The sequence below is a fragment of the Penaeus japonicus genome, unplaced genomic scaffold, assembly GCF_977035675.1.
Source record: "Penaeus japonicus unplaced genomic scaffold, GWHDUDI00000001_assembly GWHDUDI00000008, whole genome shotgun sequence".
Classification (NCBI taxonomy): Eukaryota; Metazoa; Arthropoda; class Malacostraca; order Decapoda; family Penaeidae; genus Penaeus; species Penaeus japonicus.
Genome location: NW_028234410.1, coordinates 36,203,745 through 36,216,244, shown reverse-complemented (window position 1 = coordinate 36,216,244; position 12,500 = coordinate 36,203,745). Strand labels below are relative to the sequence as shown.

The 12,500-nt window shown below is 31.7% G+C and overlaps 1 protein-coding gene across 2 annotated transcripts in view; it reads right to left on the bottom strand.

Annotated features, from left to right (window-relative positions):
* Positions 1-1,063: 1,063 nt before the first annotated feature.
* LOC122251843 (zwei Ig domain protein zig-8) overlaps positions 1,064-12,500 on the bottom strand; it is a 135,826-nt gene continuing 124,389 nt past the window's right edge. Inside the window, exons 5-7 of one of the 2 annotated variants that reach the window (XM_086539340.1) lie at positions 8,645-8,772; positions 3,807-3,975; positions 1,064-2,519 (exon numbers count right to left, since the gene is read on the bottom strand). In XM_086539340.1, coding sequence (XP_086395466.1) covers positions 2,419-2,519; positions 3,807-3,975; positions 8,645-8,772 — 398 coding nt within the window. In that variant the 3' untranslated portion in view covers positions 1,064-2,418. The remainder of the gene's footprint in view (positions 2,520-3,806; positions 3,976-8,644; positions 8,773-12,500) is intronic. The other variant, XM_086539341.1, reaches the window with a different exon arrangement.

The window sequence follows — 12,500 nt, the reverse complement described above, 5'->3', positions numbered from 1 at the left end:
TTATTTCAAGTTTGTGAAAGAAGACATTGCATTTTTCTCCATTTCTTTGACACATATCAACAATATCTTGTGTATTTGCAGTAACATCCACATATATTTGAATGTTAGTGTAACTGTTTGTTTGTTTGTTTGTGGTATGTGTGTGTGTGTGTGTGTGTGTGTGTGTGTGTGTGTGTGTGTGTGTGTGTGTGTGTGTGTATGTGTGTGTGTGCTTGTGTGCGTGCTTGTGTATTGTGGGTTTCGGGTTTTGTTTGGGTGGTGTCTGTGTCTTTGTCTGTATGTATGTCAGTGTGTATGTCTGTGTGTATGTCTGTGTATATGTCAGTGTGTATATCTGTATTTATGTTTATGTGTGTGTGTCTATACGTGTATCTGCTTCATCATGTGTAAATATGTTTGTGTGTTTGCGTGTGTGTACTAAATCTCTATATCCACGATATATATCACCCATACGCAAATTTCTACATAAAACATAACGTCTTGTGCATATGTATCAAATTTAACAGTGCTTTATTTTTACACAGTTTCCCCCTTTGTCCACCAGTGCTAACTCGCATTCTCACAGTCACGTTGTTCATGTACACACACCTATAAACGCACATAAATAAAAACATAGTCTTTGAACACCATCATACGTATATTTATGTCAAAGGTTATACATAATATATAATATAGAATATGGATCCTTCTTTTCAACATACATTAGGTATTCATAATTATGAGGTATTCAACACAAGTCTGTAGTTAATCTATCTTTCACTGTACAATTTAATCCAGTACATGTAATGGCTTCGAAATTCATAATCTTCTTCTACTGTTCCAAAATTTGTAGGTTTAGTAATTCACTTTGTTAAATGGATTGCTGTCAGAACATATAGTGTGTTTGTTTAACATTCAATAATGACACAGTGTATCATTGTGCATTTTTGTTGCTGTTTTTGTTCTTGTTCTTTTTATCTTTTTTTCTAATCTGATTTTTTTTTTAACTATATTTTTTTCTATATTATTTTCTATGTTGTCTGTTTTATACTTTCTCTCTTTCTTTACGATCTGTTTGGATTCCTTTATTTTCCTTTTTGGCTTCTTATAGTTCATCAACAACATACATTCATGATGCCGTAAAATTTTCACCACAAAACACAATGAATCCACATCAATATCACCATCATGAACACCATTTCCAATTTTATATATCCATTTTTTTATCATACACGTTTAGTTGGCTTCACACCTCCAAGATGTAGATATCGAAAAGCCAAACATACAAGCATGTCTAAATTTACACCATAACTTGGGTATGTTGCAGTACACATATTCCTCATATGTTCACCACCTTGATAAAACAACAGACAACTTCGGTTTAGAGGAAATAAGATACTACGATTGTTTTTTTTTTCGGGATTGTATAGTGTGTATACATCTTAGTAATTAACCCTGTAAAGCTATTGTGGTGCTTTTCTCTTCTTTTTTCGTAATGGTGTAAAAGAAATTACATCTATTTTGTAATTGGTGATTCGTAATATAAGACATATGTACAATCATAATGTAAGACGTGTACTGATGTAATGTAATATATATATGTACAGTCAAATGTATGAAAATTATCACTAACTACTACACTGAATGTAATTTACGCTCTAAATCACATCTACAACTTCCATATGTCTATCGCGTTCACTTCGGATCCTTTTAAAAAACCAAGTGATTCCTTACTGTAGTAACATATCTCTTGCTAATTGGAATCATCTTGGCTATAAAAGACAAGTTTATTGTTTTTTTGTTTTTTTTTATGTCTGGGAAAATGTGTCGTTTTTATCACTCACTTTCTCTCTTATCTTTTCTTTTTCTTTTTTTTTTCTTTTTCCTTTGGCACAGAACATTTTCTAGATCGGGCGCTATCGAATATATTCTGCTAGATACCACACTAAAAAAAACACACACACAAAACGTATTAGGAATGAAAAAGAAGGTAAAGCAAATAGAGAAATCGAATAGTTTTATCACATTGACTGCTTCTCAATAAGGATTTTTTTGTGCGGTACATGTAGTCTCTTTTCTTTCTTCACATCCTGACCTGGAGTCACTGTATCCTCACGTCTCAAGAATCAACAATAAAATCTTTATATCTCTTTATCGTCATCGTCAGGAAACAACAAGTTCTAAAACACACACACACAAAAAAAGGAAACAGTCCTCCCTTTTCTTTCCGCTTTTCATAACGGTATCACCAAAAAAAAAAAAAAAAAAATCACAACAAAACCAAAAAAATAAACCACAAACCCAACCTTTTTTCCTTCCTTCACACAACACCAACACCAACAACACACAACCAGAACGTCACGAAAAGAATCCCCAGACGATTGTTCTTCGGTCGAAAAGACGCTCCTCCACTCCACCTTTCCTCCACCTTCTACGGTCCTACTTGAAGACCACAACGAAGGACAGGGCGAAGGACAGGAGGAAAGCTGAAACCTCGTATGGTGAATGGCCGCCATGCTGCATCGCCGCTGGGTGTTCTCCTGTCCCGAAAGAGGGGTGTATGCACTAAGTTTAAGGGCGTGGTTTGTGGGTCAGCAATGATAGAATGGAAGAGTACTGTTGTTATTAGGTTTGATGTTGTTGTTGTTGTTATCATTAGCATCATCGTTATTATTATTATTATTATTATCATTGTTGTTGTATTATCAGTACTATTGTTCTTATTATTATCTTTATTATCATTAAGGTTATTGTTATTATCATTATCATTATTATTTCTGTTATTATCATTATTTATTATCATCATTATCAGCAATATCTCTTTTTATCATTATTGCTATTACTACTAGGTTACAATTATTGCTATAATTATCATAATCATCATTACAATCAACATTATCATAACTACTATTATTATAATCATTATCTTTATGTTTTATGTCTTTTTCCAACATTTATATAATTGTGACTAGTACAATCATTAATATCATCAATATTTTCATTATCATCATCATTCTTACTATCATTCTCATTATCATGATCATTTCCATCATCATAATCATTATCATCATAATCACAGATAATGATATTGAAATTGCAAATGTTCTTAAAATTCCTATGACCAGATGACTTTCGTTGCATAAATGCGTTACAGACAATAACAACAACAAAAATAAAAGCTAAGCTGAATAGTAGAATTTTGATTGAATTAACATGGTAATTTACATACCATCATTGGAGTTAAATTTCTAGACAATATTTCAAACGACATATTAGATTAGAGCTGTTTTTTTTTTTTTTTTGTCTTCTTTTTTTTATTCAAATTATCTGTAAAGGCATTTTATTAGGAGTAAAATAGCAAAAAAAGAAAAGAAAAGAAAAGAAAAGAAAAGAAAAAAAAAAAAAAGAAAAAAAAAAAAAAAAAAAAAAAAAAATATATATATATATATATATATATATATATATATATATATATATATATATGGATGATAGGAACGGTGATGATAGCGATGGGGATGATGATGATAATGATGGTGAGGAAGATGGTGATGGTGATGGTGATGATGAAGATGATGACGATAATGATAATGATGACGATAATGATAATGATGATGATAATGATAATGATGATGATAATGATGATGCCGATCGCGATGGCGATGACGATGGTGGTGATAGTGATGGTGATGATGAACATAAACATGAAGATAAAGCTAAAAAAGACGACCGATGAAAGACGGCTAACGGAGGAAAACGAGTAAACAACAAAAATAAACAATAAATCAATACGAAAAAAAAAATAATAATGATAATAAGAACACACCCACCATTCAAAATATGCACGACGACCTTAGCTAACGGAGCGCTGCTCGGGTCACACGTATAAGTCCCCGAGTCCGTAGCCGAGGCTCCGCGAACTAAAAGGTTGGTTGTAGTCCTTGGTCCTTTCTCAGTCACCACACTCACACCACCTCTGTCACTGTCGTACGTTATGACCTGTGGGAGTAGATGTTGCAAAGGGAGGGGGGGGGAGGGGGGGAGGGGTGGTGATTAGGTTGCATTTCGTTGCGTTATTTCTTTTGTTGTTGTTGGTTTGTGGTGTCGTTGTTGTGGTTTTTATTTTGTTTTCTGGTTATATGTTTTGTTGGTTTGTTTGTTTATGTCGTTGTGTATCTTTTTGTTTGTTTGTGTTTATATGTACATGGTTCTACAAGCACTTAAGCATCAAGGTGTCAATTAGCAAACCTCTTATCACTGTTATCAAGGTTGTAATAATAATAGTAATAATGATTATAAATATAAAAACACACACAAAAAAATAAAAGAATGATGAGGTCAGTTAGGCCTTCTGCAATTGACTTCTTGATGACTAAGGACCTGTGGAACAACAATGGTAATCGTACAAAACCATAATGTACAGTCTACATGTCTCTGGCGCCAAGTGTAGAGATGACGTACTGTAGGCTTTACGATATGCTTGAAGTGTATGAGTCTATACTGAGTCTATTCTATACTGAGAGCAGGAAGTTCAGTTAGCATATATGCCACTTATGCCTGCACATACACAGAAGCAAAAACATACATTTAAACATACAAAAACAGGCATATATATATATATATATGTATATATATATATATATATATATATATATATATATATATATATAAACGCACAGATAACAGAATCAGAGTCCAATGCATACTCTCGTATGCAATAATATGACACGAATACAAATATAAAGTGTGGCTTCATATACTTAACAAATTTTGACTTCAATCGATCATAAGATAAGATATATATATATATATATATATATATATATATATATATATATATATATATATATATATAATCATACAAACGAATTCCTGTTATTGGGTGAAATAGAAGTAAAAAGGTTAAAAGAATTCCGATTGCAGTGAAGGAAGGGGAAAATGTGCAGTAAAAGGAAAAAAAAAAGAAAAAAATATATGCTATTTCTGATGCTGCTTTCACTAATGATAATAATATTAATGATAATACTCATGATTAGAACCATGATCATATACTCCTTATTATGATGAATAAGATGATAACAATCATGGTAAAAATAATAAAAACCTCGATAATAGTAACAATAATCATTAAAAGAAATAATGATAATAATCATAATGACTATCACAATAGAAATACTACTAGTAAAAAAATGATAATGAAAACAGTAATAGTAATAACAATAATAATGATGATGATAATCATAATGGAAACAATAATAAAAAAAATGAGAATAACAATCATGATAATAATAAAAATGATAATAATAATGCATTAATAATAAAAATCATAATGATAATGATAGAAGCATTAAAAAATGATAACGATAATGTTGACATTAATAACAATAATGATAACACCAACACCACGCACGCTAAAGCAGAAACAAAAGTATTTACAACACAACCACTCACTTGGCTCAAGCCTCGACTATATATCCTAGTTATTAAGAATCAGGAGCAAGGGGGAAATATCCGATAACGTGGAATTATATGGTAGTTAGAGCGAAGGGAAATTGATGAATATAGAGCAGGGAATAATTTGCTCGGTATTTTAGGTCCCACTTTCTCTCTCTCTCTCTCTCTCTCTCTGTGCCTCCTATTGAAATAACTTTTTGATAGAAGTAATTTCGGGAACAAGAGAGTGGTGAAGTTGGTAGGTTTGAATTTGGTTCCGTGGATGTTACGGTTGCGTTAGTGAGCTTAGCTGGTGATGATATCTAAGATTATGTGTGTGTGTGTGGGTATATATATATATATATATATTTATATATATATATTATATATATATATATATATATATATTATATTAATATATATATATATATATTTTATTATATATATAATATATATATGTATATATATATATACATATATACATATATATATATATACATATATACATATATATATAAATATATAATATATATGTATATGTATGTACATATATATATATATACTATACATATATATATACATATACATATCTATATATCCATATAATGTATATATATGTATATATATACATATATATGTATATATATGTATATGTATATATATATATCTATATCTATATATATATATATATATATATATATATATATATATATACATATATGTATGTATGTATAGACATACAGACATACTTCTCTATCTATCTATCCATATATATATATATATATATATAATATATATATATATATATATATATATGTATATACATATATTCATATATATACATATACATATATATATACATATATATATATATATATATATAATATATATATATATATATATATATATATATATAATATATATATGCATATATATACATACATACATATATGTATATATGTATGTATATAATATATATATATATATATATATATAATATATATATATATATTTATATATATATATATATATATATATATATATATGCATATACATATACACATGTTTATGCATATGCATATACATGTACATATACATGAATATAAACATACACACACACACCTGCACACATTTATCCAAAATGTGTTTCGTTGGCATTATCATCCAGATTTTTCATCGCCGTCACCATGACCGTAATTTACAGTGCTAACATGATGACGATAGTAACTATTATGATAGTATTGTCACTGAGCTGTTGAGTCTGGTAATATACTTTTTTCACTATATCATCATTCAATTTATATTTTTTTCTACCTTCTCACACCCTTGTTTTAATTAAGAAATTTTAAAAAGTGTGATAACTCTATCACGTTTCCTCCAATTTTGACTTTCACTTGTGGTCGCTGTAGGCTAATTGCAAAGTAACTTTCGAAATTATTATTTTTTGGAAAGTTCAAAAGGCTGGGAGTAATTGCGTGATTGTGCGTTCTCTTCACTCTCCAAAATCATGACGTATTATTAATGACTTAATTTGGAAATTTCTCGTTATGAAATACTGAAGACAAAAAAAAAAGAAAAAAAAAAGAAAAGAAAAAAAAAACTATACTTTTTTTTTCCTTTTTTTTGGCAAATGTTGATAAAGTTATCAACACTCAATACCCTAAAATGACTCCAAAATATACAGAATATTATCATTAACTCTGTCATCCGAAATTAAGATTCCGTTTACACTTCAATTTAGATGCAGGTCAGTTTCCCCTTCGACCGTCAAATGACAACAATTTAAAACGACTCTTATAATTACTGGAATTTAATTACCTCCCTGCAAGCCATGTAATCATTTTCATTCCCCTTATTATCTCATGATTATTATTGTTGATATCATTACTGCTGATAATGATTATAGTTTTTATTATGATTATTATGATTACGCTTGTTGTTATCCTTGTCATGACTATTATCATTATATCTATTGTGTTATTATCATGATTGTTTTCCTTATAACAATCATCATCATCACCATTTTCATTATCATTATCTCCTTTCTCGTCATCTTCATCATTGTCATCATCAATGTTACCATTATCCTAATCACCATTTTCATTATAATCATCATTCTTCTTATTATCATTATCACCAATATTATCATTATCATTATTATTATCATAACCATTGTTATTATCATTGCTATGATTATCATTATCATCATTATTATTATCATAATTTTTGTTACTAATGCCTATTACAATTATCATCATTATCACTATCATCACTATTAGTAGTAATAGTAATATCATCTTTATTGTTATCATTACTATCATTACAATAATTATTATTTCTGTCACTATTAGAACTATCATAATTATTATCATTGCCATTATCAATATTATCACTATCATTATCATTATTATATTTATCATAAGTATCAATCCTTATTATCTTAAATATTTTTATTAACATTATCATTATTGCTATTATCATCATCATCATTATTATCCCCGAGTTTTTTAGTATTTGTATGGTCCTTAAACTATTAATATCTAAATCATTATTATGGCTGTCATTAATATTCTTAATGTTATTATATTATTATTTTCATTTTCATGGTTATTATCTTTTCTATTTTAAGAATGACAGATATAGTGAAAAAGGATGATAATAATAATGATCATAACAATACTACTAAAAATAATAATGATAGTAATAACAATAATGGTAATCCTCATCATTATCATTATAATTATTACATCGTTATCTTTATTATCATTATTTTTTATTTAGTTATCTTACTATGACTATCATCACTATTATCATTCTTGTCATCATTATAACTATTATCATTTTCATCATAACTCTTATCATTATCGTTATCATTTATTATAATTTTCTTCATCATTAAAATCATCATTATCTTTATAATTATCACTATCCCTATCATCATCACTATCACTAACCTTATTACTATTGTCATCCTCCTCCACATTATCATTATTTGCACTAAACAATCATTATCATTATCATCACCATCGTCATAATTATGAAAACTCTCACTATCATTATCACTATCACTACCATCACTATCATCACAATACACCCGCCCATCACCCTCCCAACATCATAAAAATCCACCAAATGAAATTACCTCCAAATTCACCTATTTCAACCACTCAACCAACCAGCACTCAGAACTTCACAAGCGTGTAACTACCATTAACTACCACTAACTACCACTTACCTTGTCGTTGTGTTTCCATATTATAAACGTAGGAGGTTCTGGGGTGTATTCAACCACACAAGTTAGGTTGATGTTGCTCCCATTATTAATAAAGATATCTGGACCGCCAAAGATGTGCGTTTCTGGTTCTGCGGGAGAGAGAAAGGGTTAAAGGAGTATTAGTTCATTGTTGTTATGGTGGTTTTTAATTGGTGGTTTTTAATTGGTGGTTATCGGTTGATGGTTTTGTATATTGTGGGTGTTGTTGTTCTATTCTTGTTGGTTTTGTTATTGTTTTTGTCGTTGTCGTTGTTGTCGTTTTGGTGTTGTGGTGGTTGTGTTGTTGTTGGTGTGTGTGTAGGGGGGGGGGTAGTGGTGGAAGTGGTGGAAGTGGTGGTAGTAGTTGTAGTAGTTGTTGTTGTAGTAGTGGTGGTTATGTTACTGTTTATGTTGCTAGTCAACTTTAATTCACATTACGTCTATTACAGGAGACTTACCATACTTCCTCTTCCCTTCCCTTCTCTCCCCTCTCTCTTTCTCTCTTCTCTCTCTCTCTCTTTCCCTCCACTCCTCTTATCCATTCACCCCTCTCTCCCCTCCACCCTTTCACCATTCAATCAATTCTCTCTCCCTCATACTATGCAATCCACACTTCCCACTCCCTCACTTCCCTTCAATTCCTTACTCCCCTCACTCCTTCCCCTCTCTTCCCTTCCATCCTTTAACCTGTCAGACTCCATTCCCTCTTTCGGACCAAGACTCAACCGCCTCCGGCCAGAATGCACTCCAGACAATACTTTCTTCTGAGTCAGGAACACGTAACATTTTCTTTTCTTAACCACTAGTCTTCTCTTTCTCTCTCGCTCTCTCGCTCTCTCGCTCTCTCGCTCTCTCGCTCGCTCTCGCTCTCTCGGACATTGCTTTTAAACAGGCCAAAGTCTTTGAAAACTGGGATGGATATTTCTTTTTTCTTTCTCTTTTTCCTATCTTCATATGCTTTATTTTATTATTTTTCTATCTTTTTTTTATCCTTTTTTTTGTCTTTTTATATTGCTTTCGGCACGTACTTGTTCTTTCCTTTTTTTTTAAAGAGGGCTAGGGGTGGGGGGAGGGGAGGGGGAGGGGGAGAGGGAGGGGGAAGATATCTTGTCGGACAAAGGTAATTAATTCTTTTTATCAACAGTGTTTGTAATGGTAATGATGGTGGTGGTGGTGGTTGAGGTGGTGATTGCGGGGGTGTTGAGTATGATGACTAAGGTGGATGATGGTGATGATTATATTTTCATAATGGAATTAACTATGGACTATATAATGGTAACAATACTAGAATAATTGGTAATAGTAATAATGTTTATGGTAATAACAATATTTTTTACTATTTATATTATCATAATACTACTACTATTATTAGTAGTAATGATAATGATTACAAATGATAACAAAATAAAAAATTATGATAAAATAATGACCATAATTAGTATCCTTTTTATCATTACACCATAATCATTATTGTTATCACTATCATAACCATCACTATCAATGATATCATTATTATCTTCATCATTATCATCACTATATCATAATCATCACATCTTCGTTCCTATTATTTTCAAACAATTTACAGCAGTCATTATAATCCTCATTGCTAATGAATTAAAAAAAAACATCTTGAAACCAATAAAGTTTATATCACAGAACAAGCAAAGTGCTCAAAAACAGTCAAAAAGTTGTTCGTTGTATTGACCAATCTAACTTTCAAGTTCAAATTCAAATTTATATTCACTTTGGAAACATAACAAACGACAGGATAGTTCGAACTGATACATCGGCCATAGCCCTGGTCCTTACCAATACGGACATCATAAGTTGCGAAGGATAATGGCGATGTCGTAATATTATTAATTTTTGTACACTTGTCTTCGTTGATCATCTCCCTAACGAAGGACGTGGGTTTAATTCCAATGATATTCCGTTAAATGGGTTTTGATGAAAACCAAGGAGCGAAGATGAGTAGATAGATGGTTGATAATCCAATCCACAATCCTCTGTGTGCATAATTCACACACACACACACACACACACAACCACAAACACACACACACACACACACACACACACACACACACAACCCCCCCCCCCCACCACACACACACAACCCCCCCCACCCCACCCCCACCCCCACCCCAACACACACACACAACCCCCCCACACACACACAACCCCCCCACACACACACAACCCCCCCCCCCCCACAACACCCCACCCCCACCCCCACACACACACACCACGATCCGTGTCACATGCTAATTTCTCTGTGTGTAGTTTCAAACCCCCAGATCAGGTCCTCCCAATACGCAACAACAATGCAAGATATCCATCCTATAACATTGCAAATAGATTCGCCCAATTTATCACTAAACCTATGTCGCTGAAAAAGGAGAAAGATAGATCTATTTTCTTCCTCTTTGCCAAGACGAAGGAAATGTCGCCACATTACAAATTAGAATTTCGCCAAGACAAGAGAGAATGAGTTTGGGGAGTCTTCGTTACGAGGAAGACTTGACTTTTCTCTCTGGTGCTCTTTCTGGCTCTGTTTCTGAGTCTGTATGTCTGTCTGTCTGTTTGTTCGTCTGTTTGTCTGTTCGACTGTCTGTCTGTTTGTCCGATTCCCATTTTTTTTTTTTTTTCATTTCTTGTTTTTTTTCTACCTTTTTTTTCTTCTACTTTTTTTTTCTTCTACTTTTTTTTCTTCTACATTTTTTTTCTTCTAACTCTTCCTCTTCCTCTCTCCTCCTCCTCCTCCTCCTGTCCGAGAATATCACGTATTTCTTCTGAATACACAGGGGTACACGGTTTGACATTAAAATGGAATTCTGGTGTTGGACACACAGATCAGGGAAAGGTTTTCGGAAATATAGAATGTTGACACACAAACACACACACAGACACACACACACACACACACACACACACACACACACACACACACACACACACACACATACACACACACACACATATATACACACACACACACACGCTCAAGACAAACAAAGAAACAAACAAAGAAACAATCATCAATTCGATTCAATTTTCATTCATATCAATAACAAAATAATTGGAGACTGCATCGTAACTTTATCATAGTTACTATTACTATTATGACTTCTTATTTCTTTTATCAATTCATTATTATCATCATTATCATTATCTCATTACTATTCCTTACATCATTATTATCCCATTACTATTACTCTTTTAACTATCATTTCAATACTATCATTCATATCATAATTATCTCAATACAGTTATTCACATTATTATTACTATCATTTCGAATTACTTCCGTCTGCAACTTAATCCAAAGATCCGGCAATAAAAACATCCTCAACATAAATTACAGATTGCTAATGCTCCCTGTTCCATTTTTCTAAAGTTGCAACAATAGATGGGCAAAGTTCTGTCAGTCTATGTCTATTTCTAGCAATCTCTCTAAGAACCTTTCTTTCTTACCTAGTGGGAAGTAATGTCCTGAGCTTTTAATTAATTTCACTTGATCAAGAAACTCGAAAACTGTGAGGTTAGTACAATTAATGAAATTACTTTAGCTCAGTATAAATACACCCAAGAGGATGATATTAATGTTCGTTTTTTTTTTTGTTTTTTGTTTTTATAAATATATACTTTGGGTTTCAAAGTATGAACAGTTTAAGTAATACATTTGTTCATATACACAAGCACACAGACAAACACACACGTACACACACACACACACACACACACACACACACACACACACACACACACACACGTACAGACACAAACACACACACACGCTCACGGATTATGATAAAGATAAAATTGATGATGATAATGA